Source organism: Canis aureus, chromosome 4 (assembly GCF_053574225.1).
Source record: "Canis aureus isolate CA01 chromosome 4, VMU_Caureus_v.1.0, whole genome shotgun sequence".
Taxonomy (NCBI): Eukaryota; Metazoa; Chordata; class Mammalia; order Carnivora; family Canidae; genus Canis; species Canis aureus.
In genome coordinates this window covers 9215760-9234097 of record NC_135614.1, presented here as the reverse complement: position 1 = coordinate 9234097, position 18338 = coordinate 9215760, and the positions used below count along the sequence as shown (strand labels likewise).

At 40.8% G+C, this 18338-nt stretch overlaps 1 protein-coding gene across 9 annotated transcripts in view; it reads left to right on the top strand.

The window, feature by feature from the left end:
* DISC1 (DISC1 scaffold protein) overlaps window positions 1-18338 on the top strand; it is a 354242-nt gene that overhangs the window by 57340 nt on the left and 278564 nt on the right. For all 9 annotated transcript variants that reach the window (XR_013377586.1, XR_013377585.1, XR_013377587.1 and 6 more), the window contains exon 3: window positions 1513-1582. Coding sequence is in view for 6 of the 9 variants with exons in the window: in XM_077894502.1 (XP_077750628.1) it covers window positions 1513-1582 (70 nt within the window). In the remaining 3 variants the exon portion in view is untranslated. The remainder of the gene's footprint in view (window positions 1-1512; window positions 1583-18338) is intronic.

Sequence of the window (18338 nt, the reverse complement as noted above, 5' to 3'; positions counted from 1 at the left end):
TACTTTTGGAATGTGCCCAGGATCAGATCCCTTCTCACCATCTTCACTGTGCCCAGTATCATTCAGGCTACCATCACCTCCATCCTGGGGGATTTCCATGGCCTCCCCTATCATCTGACTTCTGCCCTTGCCCACAGGAGTTGGAATGGAGCTGTTCAGAAATCATTCAGGCGATGGATTCCGACTGCCCCCCATCACCCTCAGAGTAACATAAACACTTTTCAAAGGTCTTCGTGTATCTTCATGATGCATTCCTTATCACTTCTCTGACCTCATCATGTATAATCCCCCCTTAATCAATCCACCCCAGACCCAGTGGCCTCCTGCTTTTACTTGGCAACATTAGCAACACCTCTGCCCAGAGCCTTTGAGCTGGTTTTTCTTTTTGAAATGCTTTCTCCAGGAGTCGCAGGGCTTCCCCTCTTAAAACTTTCAAATCTTTGGTTAAATGTCAGAGAGATCTTATTTAAAGCTGCAGTCCCAGCATCTACCAACATTCCTGATGCCCCTTACTGGGTTCTATGGTTTTTCTTCTTTCTTAACACTAATCTTTTTCTAAGACTCCAGAAAATGTACTTATTATGTTAATTTTTATCTTCCTGCTCAAGAATCTATGTCCAGAGATGGCTAAGAATCTTGTGCTGTATCCTCAACACTTCAGATGGTGCCTAACACCTAGGAGACACTCCGTAAATATTTGTTGAATGGCTTACATGAATAGGAACAGGCACACATCACAGAGAGAGTACCCAGGAAGGACATTTTGCACAGACTGGAGGGGGTGATACCTCAACTGGATATTGAAGGAAATGTAGATGTAGCCAGGCAAAGCATGGAGGAAGGTGTGTTTCGGGAAGTAAACCCAAATCCTTTCACTGATAGGCCTAGAATTATCTTCAGAAAATCCCGGGCCTCCTGTCAAGAAGAAAAACAATTAAAAATGAATGTGTTGGTAACCCTCCGACAAGCGATGGGATCACTGCGTCTATATGTGGGTTAAATAAGGTGATGCTCTTTTCTGGAAGGATTTTGTGAAGTCCTTCTTGTCAGTCTCAGTCAGCCAGCAGGGCAGCCTGCCGAGTTAGAGTTCACTTTCTTGTTCTCTTGGCTTCCCTTCCAGTCTTGGTGTGTTTATCTTCATCATTTTAATGTGATTTTGAGAACAGAGACCATTTGGTCAGGTCAGGAAGTTTGTGTTCCTTTTCATTATGCATTTTTTTTTCATGCAGATAAGGGTACAATGTGATGTTTTTGTTTAAAATAACTTTCTAACTCTTTTTGTGGATTTTATGCTCAAATTACACTTTCTCTTTATATAACTTTTTCTTTTTTTTTGAGAAACTAATGCATCTGGCATTGGAAAAATGTACATTTGTGGTTCTTTTTTTAAAGGAGAATAAAGAACTTCAGTTTTAAAATCATTTCTAAATGTTTTTAGCTTTAAAAAAATAAGTTTGCTTGAATGCTATTCTAATTTGGCTTTCATTTTCTTTCCCCTTCAAACCAACATAGGTAAAATCCCTAAGATTAAAGCTTCAGAAACTTCAAGAAAAAGCAATTGAAGATGATGATTATGATAAAGGTGAGTTTTGTTTTGTTTATTGATTATTTCTTCTTTTCCCTGGAATGTCCCATTTCTCTTCTACCCTCATTTATACCTATTTTCTACCCCCCAAATGAATTGTGTAGTCTTTTCTCTGATCACCTCCACTCAGTAACAATTGATTGTTTTATAGCACTATTATTTTGTGGATATAAAAGGACTTTATGAGCATTAATCCTTTGAATTATAAATTTGTTGATTACCCTGAAATACTTGGGGTATTTGGACAATGAAAGCTATTAACTCATCATCTGCCTGCCTAACATGTGATAGATCTATAATTTATTATTTATTGAAAAATATTTGTTGTATACCTATTATGTGTTAGGCAATGTGGCAGGAATAGGAAAGTAAGGTGGACACAGTATCTGACCTTGTGATGCCTATAAATATGAGCTCTCATGGAACTTTTTGATTTCATACTTTCCAGGACCAGAGATAGGAAATGAAATGGGTTTGAGAAATGCCAGGCTGCGCCAAAGGGGTCAAATGTACCAAATTTTCATGTGATATCCCCAAACATCCAAGCTAGAAAAGAGAATTCACAACATGAGACCAGAAGATAGAGGAATTGATTAGATAGAAAAAAACAAACAAACCAACAATAGTTAAAACGAGACATTGTAGTAGGAGCTGGAGCAGAAGCAGACAAGGACTGATGTGGCAGCTGAATGGACATGGGGTAGGACTGGGTCAAACGAAGGATTTCCAGTATGGTTGGCCTGGGAAGAGTCTTTAAGACTTTGGATGCTGATTGCCACATTTTATACCCATTTCTGCTGGATGTGGGGAAGAGAGAAGGCTTAAAATAACTTCCAGGTTCCCCTAGACATTTATGAACATGATAGATCATCTTGGTGATAACCAGATTTAGCACACTCAGAATAGGTCTGGAAATAGAATGTAGACTTAAGGATTCTTCTGGAAGCTGGTTCGCCTGGAGGCTTGGGTCTTCAACATTACTGACCTATATTTCTTATTTCCAATAAATATGTCACAGACCATTGGCACCGGGATGCCACAGAGTGGGATGAGTGATTTCCAAAAGGAGGTTGCAAATCCTATTCTAGAAACACCCAGAGCTGGTGTAGTGTTATTACATTTACCATTGAGGTGAGGTGGAGTTAGAGTGTGATGGGGTGGGAGGAAGGAGAGGAATCTGGGAATGGAGGTGGAACTCTAAACTCTCCCACTCTTTCTACAGGCTGTCTTGATTTCATGACAGCACTGGGCGGAGACTGAGATGTGTGAGAGAGGAGGCGATTCTGAGGCAGAGTGCACCTTGTGAATGGGCACAGCTGTAGGCAGAGAGCAAAGGAGCAATGCCTGCAGAAGGGGCACTCACTAACTTTTGTCTGTGAGGGACAATTGAGCCTAGGTTTGAGGCTCTCCACTGCTGGCCAAATTAATTTTCTTTGGCATGGGCCTTTAGCACACAGCTCTTGCCCTAACACACAAAACTGAAGACATAGGTGGAAAAACAGGCCCTCTTTTTCTGATCAAGGCCTGGGGAACTTTCTGGACTTGGTTTTTGTAGTGGGCTTCATTAAACAAAGGCTCACTTCTTTAGTCTTTTTTCCATATATCTCCAAAACACACAAGAGAACAAGATTGGATAAGATAACGCCACATCAGGGAAGCCAAAGGAATAAAGACACCTTTATTTAGCATTCTGTCTGAATTTCTTTGTCCTGTTTCTATGTCGAGAATGAGAATGTCTCCTGAATGAGAAGCTTGGGGGCAGGCCCAGCAGTCTGTTTTACAAGCCTTCTAGTGGTCAGGAGGCATGCTGGTATGTGAGAAAACACTGGCGCAGGGCTTTACTCCGCGGAGGACCAGCCTTGTTGCATAGCAGCCAGCTGAGTCCTGGGGGCAGGAGCAGGAAGCCATCAGGGGCTGTGTCCCTCTTGACGCATCAGGAGTCTGTGGACGGGACAAGCACCCTGGGAAGCACTTAACACACAGAATCACATACTGACCCCCTTCTGTTTAAACTCCCAAATCTGCAAACCTGGTTCAGTGTGTTGAGATGTGAATGCTCTTATGAAATGTGCAGAGGGCCTGGCCCATAGTACGTGGGCAGTACGTCAGAGTTTTGTGATGAACAAGGAAGTTACTTGCTGCTGAATGCACAGGGGCCACGGATGGCCAGCTGGAGTGAGCACAAGGATCAAGCACTCTTGCCCCCTCAGGATGGGATTACTTAGCTCATCTGTAGTCCCCGGGATGAGGTACATGAAGGGGAGATATTTGTGTAGAATTTGTCTCATTTAAAAAAAAATATCTATTGAGCATCTATTGTATATTACAGTGCTTCTCAAACTTTACTGTATATAGGAATCATCTGTGGAATGTGTTAAATGGACATTCTGACCAAGTAGGTCTGGGCTGGAGTGGAGACTCTCCATTTCCAACAAGCTCCCAAAGGGCACTCTTGCAGCTGTCCAGAGAATTGTACTTGGCATGCTGGTGGGATACAAGGGAGACATGGTCCATTTTATTTATTTCTTTTTAAAAAAGATTTTATTTATCTATTTGTTAGTTCAGTGCGAATGAGAGGAAGGGCAGAGGGAGATGGAGAGAGAGAATCCCAAGCAGACTCCACGCTGAGCCCAAAGCCTGACGTGGGGCTCGATCTCACAATCTGAGATCGTGACCTGAGCTGAAATCAAGAATCAGACACTTAACTGACTGAGCCACCAAGGCACGCTGATGCAAGGCCATTTTAAATGACACATTGAGGGGATCCCTGGGTGGCTCAGCGGTTTAGCGCCTGCCTTTGGCCCAGGGCATGATCCTGGGGTCCTGGGATCGAGTCCCACGTCGGGATCCCTTCATGGAGCCTGCTTCTCCCTCTGCCTGTGTCTCTGCCTCTCTCTCTCTGCCTATCATGAATAAATAAATAAAATCTTAAAAAAAAAAGGACACATTGAGCACTGTCCTTAGGATTTTCATCTCAGGGAGTTTCTGACCAGGGAGAGGGGAGGTAGCACAGTACACAATAATGATAGTAAAGTTACACATAACACGTCCCTTAAAATATAAACTAAGGAAGTTCCAAAGGAGGAGAAACTACTTCTGCTAGAGGTAAGGATGAGGGTGAGGATCAAAGCTCTCTGGAGGGGGTGGTAACCTAGGTGGGCCTTGGAGGGAAAGGAGGATGCGTCTGGAAGGGCACATTAGAGAACACAGAGAGGTGTAAAAGCCACTGTCCCACAGTGTGGTTGTCTTGAAATGGGATGTGAAGTTGGCTATGGTCTGAAATGGATCACCACAGGGCCCAGTGCATGGACTGGCATGCAGTAAGTGATCCATACATTCTTGTAAACTAATGGCCAAGTCATTCGGGAAGTTTGGTTGATATTGAGGTGGAGAGTTTATTGTAATGAGATTTGTTGAAATACGATTTGAGTAAGATTTCCTTTCTCACTTGGTTTATCTAGGGTTACTAGTAAATGTTTCAAGGATTGTGATTTTGCTGTATACTCAGCCTTCACAGTCTTTGAGTGGACTCACTTCTGCTTCAGTGTTAGCAGCAGTGGTGGGGCTGTGCTCTTTCTCAGGGGAGCCCCCCAGGGACTGCAGGAGTCCACGAGGTTTGCCACGAGAATCTGGAGGGCTCTCCCTTGGTTTTGTTACTTTTCTCTCTTTCTTTTTAGTTTCACTCATAAAAAATGACTTTCTGTTCCAGACAAAGGAGCAATTGGCACAGAATAGAAAGTTCCATGTTTTATCTCCTCAAAGTGCTTGCAGATTTACTCACTACTGCCTTGTGGGAAAACCCCAGGGCTCTAATTACACCTCTCCCTTGCCTAGGAAGTAAAGTTAATAATTCCTTATATTCTTGCATAAAGCTGGGAGAGCTTGGGCAGGAAAAGAATAACACCATTTGGTACTTGCTTAAGAGTTTCTCTGCAGAGGCTCAAAACGCCTTACTGATTTCATCACGTTAGTGCTTGTCTCATGTCTGTGGTCAGCTGAAGGGCAAGTGTGGGACCTCAGAGTCCTGCAGAAGGAGAAAGTGCTGTCCCGAGATGGGAGATGGAGGGCAGGGTCTGTGACCGGCTGAGAGGGAGAAAAGGAGAGCGTGGGCAAGGATGTCCAATGTGGTTGCTGTTTCAGCTGCTTCTGCACTGACATCTGGCCTGGAACGTTCCCCTGCCTGTGACCATATCTGCTGCTCACTCCTGAAGCAAATGGAATGAGGTTGTGGGGAAGAAGGAGAAAAATTTCAGGAATTCATCATTTCAGGGACTCACATCACTGTGATATATAGCACAGCTGGCTTTACCCTGCTTGCTTAGGATTTCTTTCTTAGTGTAAAGAGTGGTCAGCACTGAATTGGTTCCTCTATCCTTTGTCTTCACCAATATCCATTATGACAAAACACAAGTATGACGTGAGGCATTGGAAAGAGGAATGATGACAGTAGAGGTCAAACATAAAACCACTCTAGAGAGTGACCAGCTGTTTCCTAAATTGCCATAATCTTCATTTTTTCTTTAAGCAAGATCGGTCTATTTACAGTTGCTCTTTGCTCTTTGGTGATGGTGTATAAATCATCCAAGTTGACAGCCCTGTTTTTCAGGGAGGACCCCATTCTCTATCTCCTTTAGGATTTGGTGTCTGAGTGGCTTCCTGGAGTCTCATGCTTAGAAACAGAAGCTCTGCTTCCTCTACTCATAGCCCTGGATGTGATAGAGCTCTTTCAAAATGGGAGTGGGTGCCATTTTGGGGTCCGTAGAAGAGAAATGCTATTTTTGGCAGCCTGTATTGCTTTGTGTTCCTACTGAAAGAGTAGACTGCATTTGGCGTCTGCTCAGAGAGACATGACTGGCACTTAAGATGTTTACAGAGAAAAGAGCTGCACTGAGTACAGAGGTGGACGGGGGTGCAGTTTCTGTCTGCAATACCTGTGCTCATGCACTTCTCTTCCTCCCCGCATGCAAGGTTTAGAAATATCATCGCAGTGGCCTGCTATCTACCAGGTTCTCCCTCTAGGTTCTGAGGAGTGCTTGCAGTAAGTACCAGGAAAAGAAGCTAAGACAATGCAACCAAATAAAGTAAATGGCATTTTGTATGCATTGTCTATAGGTTTTTTTACATGTGATATGTATGTTAATGTAGAGCTGTTGCACATCTGTTCCATGTTGGGCACTTTCCCATATGTAGTTATTACATCCCAGGATCACTGTGGGAGGAATTGATACTGCCCCTGTTTCTCTGGTGAGGCCACAGACACTGCTCAGAGGGGACCAGCTGTGTCCTCAGGCCACCCATATCTTTGCCTCCTGTCCTTGCTGGGTCTACGAGCATTTTGTATCCCAATGTGGAAAACCGAGTTTTGGAGGAGTTGTGGCGACCAAACCTAGAAAGTTTCTGGATTCTGGAAACTCTTCTTTCCATGACGATTAGGGAAGAAGTGGAGGAGGGCTCCACTTGGGATGCATCAGGAGGATTTTCTATGATTTTATCTAAAACCTTAGGGTATTAGGAAGTTCGCATATGTATTATTTCAATTTTAACCTTCAATATTATTCTCACAAAAGCAAAACCTTGTGTGTCTGCTTCCTCTTATTTTAGGTAAAAACTTAAAAATTGAGAGATGAGCTATTTGTGAAAACAAACATTGTAAAAAGAGAATGCAGACAAACACCATTTACTTCACTTAGTTTATTGTCTTAGCTTCTTTTCCTGTTTATAGGAGAGTTTATGTTTGTATAAGTTAAGGTCCAATATCTCAGCCAATGCTGGCTTTCAGGTCATTGTTCATATTTGCAGTTTGTGTGTTGGCATTTTTCATGAGTGCTAGGAGTGTAGTACATCGTGTGACACCTACTTCAGATGTGAGCTTTATGCACAGACCCAGATGGTTTATCTGCATATGGTAAACTTCCCTTTCATTTGTAGCACAGAATGTGATTTCAGCGTGACGCCTTTTTTCCTTGGTGTTCCAGCTGGGTGTACACTCAGCTACCTCCTCTGTTGGGGTGTTAAGGTTTGGAATTTATTAGACCTTCAGAACTTTGGAGGTGGAAGCACAGAGGAGAAAATGTCTTCTCTTGATGGCCACCTTACCATCTGTTCCCCACATTGATGGACCTCTCCCTTGCCTTCCCTGGCTCTGAGGAAGTCGTCAGTCCTGTAGGGATTGCATGGAGTACAGCACATTATTCACTATGAAATCTGACCATCAAGGCTAGACATGCTGCTGAACACAAAACATCAAGACAAACAAAAAAAATCTTTTTCCCCCTCCATCTCCATCCCGTTATTAAGCACTTAGTTGAAACTTGGACACACTTTCCTGCTGGCTGAACTGTAGCATGTTTTTAATGAGTGGTAGCAGGTGGTTGTGAAAATAGTGGACACAGCATCTTACTCTCTAGGAAACTCTACAAGTGACACAAGTTTCTCAAGCTGTAGAGTCTGGTGGATGGGAGCAGGAGGTTGGGCAGAAGTTCCTCTTGCACTTACAAGACTGATTTTGAAGCATATCCCACAGAGTTTTCTATGTTCCTGCCACCTTCCCTGAGTGGCTGAGAGGCAAGCTGGGAGCCCAGGAGAGTAAGTTCACCTGGGGAGATATTCCATCTGGGCCTGAGGAACTCAGCTGCTCTGCAGGTAGCCAGACAGGACAAAGCAGTGACTTATATTGAGGCTGGCTAGCTGGGATAGTTTTTCTGTGAGAGCACTTAGAACTTTAGAAATGTCAGCAATTTTACTTTATTTAGCAAGTGTTTTCAAGGATTGCTTCCCCTCTTTCTACAGATTGAGAACTGGAAGGGGTGTGTCTGTGATCAGGAACAAAAACCTCAGCATGACTGAATCTTCCCACAATCATTTCAGGTCCAAAATGTCCCTGCTTTTGGTACAGATGGTAGATTTACCCTTAAAGGGAGATGCACGGTGTTAGTCACTCAGGCTATTATCACAAAGCACTGCAGACTGGTGGCTTGAAAAATGAAAATTTATTTCCTCATAGTTCTGTAGGCTGGAAGTCAAAGCAGGTGTTGGTGGGTTGGCTCCTTTTGAGGCCTCTCTCTTTGTCCTGTAGACGACCGTCTTCTCCCTGTGTCCTCATGGGATCCTCCCTCAGTGTGTCTGTGCTCTAATTCCCTCTTTTTAGAAGGACACCAGTCATTTAGGATTAGGACCTACCCAATGATTTCATGTTAATTTTATAACTTTTTAAAGAGTCTATCTCCAAATATAGTCATTTTATGTGGTACTTAGGGTACTTTAACATAGGAATTTTGAGGGAACATAATTCAGCCCATAACAAGAGCCTAATGTACTCAGGGCAGAGCTAAATACTAAACATATCCAGGTGTTTCTGCAAAAGTTTGAATAATTTGGTTTCACTAGTCTACTGTCAAATGCAGATATTTGATAGAAAAGTTAAAAAAAAAAAGGCAGACTTCTGTGACATGAATGAGCTAATTATTCCTTTCCTGTCCACAAAGTAACCTGGCTATTACTCGTATCTTGTTTTGTGTAAAACCCTGAAGCTAGTGAAGAGTAGAGAATGGCTTTTGGATCAGTATATCACAGTACCTTTTCACATGAACAGCATGTTATTGCCTCTTTGCCAGGTTTAGCATGCCATGGTGGACCAAAAAAATGTGTAAAGGATATTAGTTTTTTTCTTAGGGAATGTTAGCTTATTTGGGATAGAATGAAAATAACATAAATGTGTGAAATTTCAGTTAACATTAAAATAGTGTGTGTGTGTGTTTGTGTGTATGCATGTGTGTGTGTATGTGTGTGTGTGCTCTGTACTTTCAAGGAGAAGAGACCCAATTTAAACAGGAAGAAGAGGAAAAGAGGATTCATAGTTTGGTGTGACAGTGCTGAGGTGAATGGGGTCAGGGGACCCAGGATTCTCACTTTGTCTGCAGTTTGACTTATTCTCTCAAACCACTTGTTGCACTTACCTATTGCTGCATGTGCTAGGCTGAAAAATAGCCCCCCGAAGATATTAACATCCTAATTCCTAGAATTTGTAGATGTTACCTTATTTGGAAAAGTGTTTTGCAGGTATGATTAAATAGGGAGTCTTGAGATGAGATTAACTGGATTATTGGGGTAAGCCCTAAATGCCATCACATATGTTCTTAAGAGAGAGGCAGAAGGAGACTGGACCAACAGAAGAAGAGGAAGTGATATGACCGCAGAAGCAGAGATTGGGGTAATGTGGCCAAAAGACTTGGAATGCTGGCAGCCAACTGGAATCAGAAGAGGCAAGGAATGGATTCTTCCTGAGAGCCTCCGGAAGGAGTACAGCCCTGATAACACTTGGTTTCAGCCCAGTAAAACTGATTTCAGGTTTATGGCCTCCAAAACTGTGAAAGAATGAATTTCTGTTCTTTTAAATCACAAAATTTGTGGTTATTTGCTACAGTAGCCATAGGAAACTAATATACAAACAACCACAAAATTTAGTAGTTAAAGCAATGTCAGGGAATGACATCAGGAAAATAGTAGAGTAAGTGACTCCAAGCATTCATTCCCTCACAGAAATATCAAAAGAGAAATATAAACCGTCAGAACCAGCATTTTTGAACTCTGAAAAATAGCCTAAAGTTTAGTGTAACCAAGCAAACCTTGAACCAAGAAAAAGGCAACTTGAAAATAGTGGAGGACTTTGTGGCATTTCTGCTTGCCCTTGTCCTACTCCTCCCCAGGATGGCAGTGACCTTGGAGATGACAGCTCACATTCCTGGTGTGGGACTCTGGTCTCTGATTCCAGGGGGAACAGAGCAGACTTTACTCTTATTATTACATAAGTCTATTCTAACCTGTTTTGGGTTACCTAAAGGACTGACATCAAGTGCTTGTCTTTCTTTTGGGTAACTCAGAGTGGAGGCTAGAAAAATGGCAAGCATTGCTTGAAAACACTGCACGGTGGACTAACGAACTGAAAACAGCTGGACAAAAGTTACTGATTGAGAGATACAGCAGGCTGTCTCCTGCCCAGGAGCAACAGCTGGGGGAGACCTTTGGGATATTCAAAAGCACTTGTATATATATAGAAATTTAGAAAACCACTTGTTTGTTCACAGAAAGATACATACTTAGAAAAAAGAAGGAGAAGACTAAACTTTCACCTCAGGCTGATCCTAAGGAGGCTGGTGTGCCCCAGCAGTACAAAGACTGGGAGAGAAATTTGTTCATTTTTGGTGTTTTTCTGTGTGTTTATTCTGTGCTATTCCCCCCTGTGCTTTCTTTTCTGTTTTTTTCTTTTTCTCCCAGCATTTGAGGAACTCTTTATCTAAACACTGGCTGAACACAAGTTATAAGACTCTTCAAGGAATATAGTTTTTGCAAAAATAGTTTGGAAAATTACCTAAACAGATGGACTACTGTAGCCTTCAACAATGGTAAAAACAACAGCAAAAACAGCAACAAAGCCAGCAAACTGGGGGATTTGGAGAATCTGATTTCCAGAGTTACCACATTATAATATTTAAATGACCAGTTTTCAACGAAGTATCACAAGACATACAAAGAAATAGAAACACATGGCCCATTGAACAAGCAAAGATAAATGGACAGAAATCATCCCTGAAGAAACTCAAATATCAGATTTATTAAAGACTTTAGAACAACTGTCTTAATGACATCCAAAGAGTTAAAGGAAACATGGATGTAGAACTAAAGGAAATCAGAAAAACAACATATGAACAAAATGAGAATATTAATAAAGAAAGAAGTTCTAACAAGTAATCAAATTCTGGAGCTGAAAAGTGTAACTGAAACAAAATATTCACTAGAAGGGCTCAATAGTAGATCTGAGTGGGCAGAAAAACAATCAGCAAATTTAAGATATGACAAATGAAATAATTTAGTCTGAAGAGGAGAAAGAGAAAAGAATGAAGAAAATTGAAGATAGCCTCAGAGGCTACTGGAACATTATCAAGCAGACCATCATATACTTATAGGAGTTCCAGAAGGAGAAGAGAGAATGACAGGAGAATATTTGAAGAAATAATGGCTGAACACATCCTAAATTTGGTGATATACATGAATCTACAAATTCAAGAGCTCAATAAACTACAAGTAAGGCTAACTCAATGAGACCCACAGGGAAACACATAATCAAATTGTCAAAAGTCAAAGACAAGAGACTCTTGAAAGCGGCAAGAGAGAAGCAATTCCTCACATACAAGGGATCCTCAATAAGATTGACAGCTATTTTCTTATAAAAAATCATGAAGACCAGAAGGCACAAGAAAGATATATTTAATGTGGAAAGAAAAAAATTGTTGATCAAGAATTCTATACCCAGCAAAACTGTCCTTCAAAAAATGAGGGAAATAGTAAGAAATTTCCAGGTAACAAAAGCTAAAGGGGTTCATTATCACTAGACCTGCTCTGCGAGAAATGCTAATGAGTGTCCTTTAGGTAGAAATGAAAGGACATTAGAGAATAACTTGAAGCCATGTGAGGAAATAAATAATTCAGTAATGGTAAATAGATGGGCAAACATAAAAGCCTGTATTGTTCTATTTTTGGCTTCTACCTCCACTTTTTGTTTTCTATATGATTGAAAAGACAAATGCATAAAATTTATAATTTATGAATTATAAATCCATGTTCCTGAGTGTACATGGTAAAAAGATGTAATTTGTGACAAAAATAACAAAGGAGCTGTATAGGGGCATAGTTTTTATAGTCTATTGAAGTTAAATTGGTATCAATTCAAATTAGACTGTCTTTACTTTAAAATTACAAATGTAGTCCCATGGCAACCACAAAGGATGTGCCAATAAAATCTACACAAAAGGAATCAAAACAGTTCAATACAAAAAAATTGATTAAACACAAAAGAAGACAGTAATGGAGGCAATGAGGTGAACAAAAGAAAGACATACAGAAAATGAATAACAAAATGGCAGAACTAAGTCTTTATCAGGAATTACTTTAAATCTAAGTTGATTAAACTTTATAATCAAAAGAGAGAGACTGGTAGAATGGATTAAAAAAAAAAAACGATCCAACTGTATACTATCTTCAAGAGACTTATTTTAGACCCAAAGGAAAATAGATTGAGGTGAAGGAATGGAAAAAGATATTCCATGCAAATAGTAACCAAAAGAGATCTGGGGATCTACATTGTTAGACAAAATAGACTTTAAGTAAAAAACTGTTATGAGACAAAAGAGGCATTATATATTTATAAAAGCATCAACATCAAGAAGATGCAATAATTTTAAACATCTATGCACCAAACAACAGAACAACAGAGCTCCAAAATATATGAAATAAGTATTGACAAAATAGAAGGGAGAAATAATTCTTTGTTATAGTTGGAGCCTTCAATATACCACTTTAATAATGCAAGAACATTTAGACAGATAATCAATAAGGATATAGAGGCTTGACTAACACTATAAACCTACTAGACCTGACAGACATATATAGAACACCCCATCAACAGCAAAATACATTTTTTTCTCAAGTGTACATGGAACATTCTCCAAAGTAGATCACGTTAGGCCACAAAAGAAATCTCAATAAATTTAAAAGATTATAATCATACAAAGTATTATCTCCAACCACAGTGTGATGAAGCTAGAAATGAAAACCAAGGGCCAACTGGAAAATGTACAAAATACATAATAATTAAGCAGCACACTTTTAGAGAACTAATGGGTAAGAAAGCAATCTCAAAAGAAATTAGAAAACATTTACAGATTAATGAAAAGGAAAATTAAACATCTCAGAATTTATGGGAGGCAAGTAAGGCAGTGCTCAGAGGAAAATTTATAGCTGTAAATACCTATTTTAATAAATAAATAAATAAATAAATAAATAAATAATAAATAAATAAATAAATAAAAATTTTTAGGGAGGAGAGAGAGTGGGGAGTGAGTCAGAGGGAGAGGGAGAGAGAGAATCTTGATCTCATGATTCTGAGATCATGACCTGAGCTGAAATCAAGAGTGGATACTTTTTTTTTTTTGTAAAATATTTTATTTATTTATTCATTCATGAGAGACACACAGAGAGAGGCAGAGACATAGACAGATGAAGAAGCAGACTCCTTGCCAGGATCCTGATGTAGAATTCAGTCCCAGGATCCTGGGATCACAACCTGAACTGAAGACAGATGTGCAATCACTGAGCCACCCAGGCGTCCCAAGAGTTGGACGCTTAACTGGCTGAGTCATCCAGGTACCCCTATAGGTATTTTTTAAAAAGGAGAAATATCTGAAAAATAACCTAAACTTAGACACTGATGAACCAGAAAAAAGAGTAAACTAAACCCAAAGCTAACAGGAGGAAATAAAGATTAAAGCAGAGATAAAATAGAAAATAGAAAACCAGTTGAGAGAATCAATAAAATAAAAATTTAGTTCTTTGAAAATATCAACAAAATTGGAGAAGAAAAAAAGGAGAAAGATGGAAATAACTAAAATTATAAATGAAAACGAGAACATTACTGCCAAACATATGAAATAAAAATGAATATGAAAGAATATTATGAACAATTTTATGCCAGCAAATTGGTTATCCTGGATGAAATGGCCCAATTTTTAGTAAAGCACAAAATACCCACACTGACTCAAGAACTAGTCAAGAGATGGAATTAGTAATTAAAAACCTCCTAGCAGAGAAAGGTCCAGGGCCAGATGGTTTACTGGTTAATTCTATGAACCATTTCAGGGAATTTAACATTAATTCTTTTCTAACTGCTATGAAGAAGAGAATAGTAGAGAACGCTTCCTAATTAATTCTATGAGGCCAGCATTATCCTGATATCAAAGCCAGATGAAGACTCACAAGAATGAAAATTACAGATCAATATCACTTATAGATGCAAATATCAACAATGCTGAGGTATAGATGTGAATCAAAACTACACTCACTAGGATGGCTGCTATCAAAAAAATGGACAATGACAAGCGTTGGTGAGGATGTGGAGAAAGTGGAGCTCTCATACATTGGTGTAGGAATGTAAAATGGTGCGGTGCTGTGGAAAACAGCTTGGTAGTTCCTAAAGAAACTAAACATAGAATTACCTCATGACCAAGCAATTCTACTCCTAAGTATGTTCCCAAAGAAATTGAAAGCAGGGACTCATTCAGATATTTGTATGCTAATGTTCATGCAGCATCATTTGCATTAACCAAGCAGTTGCAGCAAACCCAAATGTCCATAAGTAGATGAAGGGATAAACAAACTGTGACATATACATACAATGGAATATTATTCAGCCATGAGAAGGAATAAAATCCTGATAAATGCTATGGCATAGATGAATCTTAAAAACATTGTGTTCAGTTAAATAGCCCAGACACAAAAGGACAAATACTGTATGATTCCACTTACATGAAATACCTAGAACAGGCAAATTCAGAAACAAAACAGATAATAGGTTAATGGGACAGGACACCTGGGTGGCTCAGTGGTTGAGTGTCTGCCATCAGCTCAGGTGGTGATCTCTGGGTCCTGGGATGGAGTCCCACATCAGACTCCCCTCAGGGAGCCTACTTCTCCCTCTACCTGTGTCTCTGTGTCTCTCATGAATAAATAAATAAAATCTTAAAAAGAAAGAGGTTAATAGGGACTGGGATAAGGGGGATGGGAAGTTACTGCTCAATGGTTGCACAGTTTCTGTTTGAGATGATAATATTTTAGAAATGGTAAGTGGTGATGATTGCACAATATTGTGAATGTACTTAATGCCACTGAATTATTAAAAAATGGCTAAAATGGCAAATTTTGCAGTATACATATTTTATAATAATTTAAAAAATTAATACAATGTACCCAACCCCATTGAATTATATCTTTTAAATGGGTGAATTGTATGGCATGTGAATTATACTCGATAAAGCTGTTTAAGAAAAACAACAAAAATATTTATTTTGCTTGTGAGTCTGCATTTTGGGGAGGGCTGAGTGGGTGTAGCTTATCTCTACCCCAGGCATCAACCAGGGCAGCTTGAAGGCTGGGGCTTGGAATCACCCGCATTGTGAATCACTCATTGTGGCTGGTGGTTGATGCTTGGTACTTGGCTGGGACTGGGGCCGGGACACCTGTAGCCTATGGCTGTGTGGCTGCCTTGCAGTATGGTGATGATATCCTGAGAGAGAGCTGGGCAAGAAGTAGTACCTATTGTGGACTGAACTTGAGGGTCAGGCAGCGTTACCACTGCTGCATTTACTTATTAGAAATCACTAAGGGTGATGTGATCCATACTTGAGGTCAGAGTAATCATCCATCTGTTGATGGGAGGAGTGGCTAAAGAATTTGTGGTATCTTTTGAAGCCACAACAGACTGCCCTTTATTCTTGTGTTTTTACACTCTTTCCACATGCAAAATATACTCACCTACATTCAAAACCCCTCAACAGTGTCACATATTATGGCACCAGGTTCAGGCTTGATGTCCAGGAGCTCCATGTCTAATCAGGTGCTGCTGCAGGTGAGACTCCTCAGGTGACAGTCTCCAAGCACAGCTCCTTGGAACACTTGTGTACTGAAGATACAGCTTGTCAACCCCCACAGTCCCAACCTATGGTAGTGGGACAGGTGTAGGATCACTGCTACAGATAGTTGTTCAAAAAGGGGAGAAATAGGAGGCACAGGCAGCCATGGGTCCATGGCAATTTTGAAATGCAGCTGAGCTCCTGTTGTCAATCCTTGATTAGGGTTTATCCCTACTGCCTGGAAGCGATTTTTTCATGGCACTCAGCTCTGACCTATGGGCTCCTGATTCTACATCCTGAGTCATCCTTCCTTGTCCATAAACAGCACCCTGAGTTTGGAGCCAAGTAGTTTTTCAGCCTGCTTTCCACCCCTACAAGTTTGGGAATCTAAATGTTTTTTGTCATCTTATACCATCCTTGGTACCATACCATACCTCCTTATACATAATTCTTTTAAAAATGTTTTGGGTTTCATATGAATCAATGTATAATCTACTCCATCAGACAAATCTATGCCCATGGATGGATCTCTTCAAGAATAGCCTCTTTTTCAGGCTCCCTATAAGGCTCACAGGGGGTGAGATGTGGGGGGTGGGGAAGGGTGGGGTGGGCGGGGGGGAGGGGAACAATGCTCCTAAGATTCTTACAGGGCTGTTTGACTGTTTGAAAGTGTCTGTGATCTTCCGGAGATCTAAGAAAGGGTTTTATAGTTTATGTCTTTGGCTTCATCTTTGACCATATTTTCCAGGCAGCACTCTGGGTTTGATCTTTGTCTAGAAGCCATTTCTTAACCTTAGCACTATTTGTCATCTGAAGACACTGGAGATAAGGAACAGTGTTGATTTCAAGCCCAGCAAGTCCTGGCTTCAAATGCATTTCCTTAGCTTCTTTCTCTCTTCTTACATTGTCCTGTGGCTAGTAAGGAGAAGCCAGGGAATTCACCTGCTGCCTGGGAATTTCCTTAGCCAGACCACCCACCTCAATAGGTACACTCTGTATCATGTCACTTTGGGTGACAGTGTTTTCGAACTTTTGTTCTTTGTTCCAGTTTCTGATAACATTTTCCTCTTTCTCCTTTAAGTCCTTCCCAGCAGCCTCCTTAAGGTCAGCTGTGCTTCTCCCGTGTCTTTAGGGCCCTTCCACCTTCCATGTACTGCCCAATCCCAAATCTGTGGCCACATGTTTTGGGCTTTGCTATGGGAGAACCCTACTATGGCACTAAAATCTGTTCCTGTTATCGCTGCATAACAAATGAACCCCCCCCCCCAATCTTAGAGGCTTATCAAAATGACAACATGTATTGTGCTTAAAAAATCTAAAATTGGGGGAAATCTCAGCAGAGATAGCTCTTCTCTGCTCCATATGGCCTTAGCTGGGGCCGCTCACAGAATTGGAGAGGCCTGTGATCATCTGCACGCCAGTTGATGTTGCCTGTCAGCTGGGGTTGTAGCTGCAATGCCCATTTGTGGCCTTTCCATGGGGCTTCTTGGCTTCCTTACAGCATGATGGAGAATGTAGTTGGGGGGAGCAGTGGAGAGAGGTAGGATGGGAGGCAGAAGAAAATCTATTGTCTTTTATGACTTCATTTAAAAACTTATGTAGTGTTAATTCCACCAGATTCTGTTTACTTGAAGCAAGTCACCAAAGTTAGCCCATTTTCAAGCAGAGAATTAGGCCACTTTTTGATGGAGGCACATTTAAAAATGATCATACCACAACTATTCCACATGGTAATTCAAGACTTTTATACTAACAGCACCGTGACTTGAGAAGAAAAGGGTCTGCCCTCAGTGGCTCCAGTATGAAAACTTTCATATTGAAGTTGGGGCAGGTGGAAACTCCTGGGATCAGCTGCTGTAGCAGAAGGGGTGAGGTAGCGTGATGAGCCAAGTGTGTTTACCTGTCTGTCTCTCTGACGCGGTGGGTATGTCTGCCATGAGGAGGTGAGGGAACTGGTGGTGAGCAGATAAAAATAGTAGCCTAGTTCACTTACTGCTTCATGAAACACAGGAAGTAATTAAGAATGGTTGAGAACAACATATGAACTTCAAAATGAGGGATGTTAAAAATATACAAGAAGATTAACACGGAAACACTCTGTACAGAGTTTATTCATTTAGTCAGGAAACATTTATCGAATGCCTGCTGTTTCCTAGCACTCTGCTGGACGATGGGAAGCCGTGGTGAATTAATACAGTCCTTTCCAAAACCTGCTCTCACATATTTGAATTTGCCTCTTATTTAGAGATTTTCCCAGACACTTGTCCTAATCTTCCCTGGGGAGCAAAGTAACC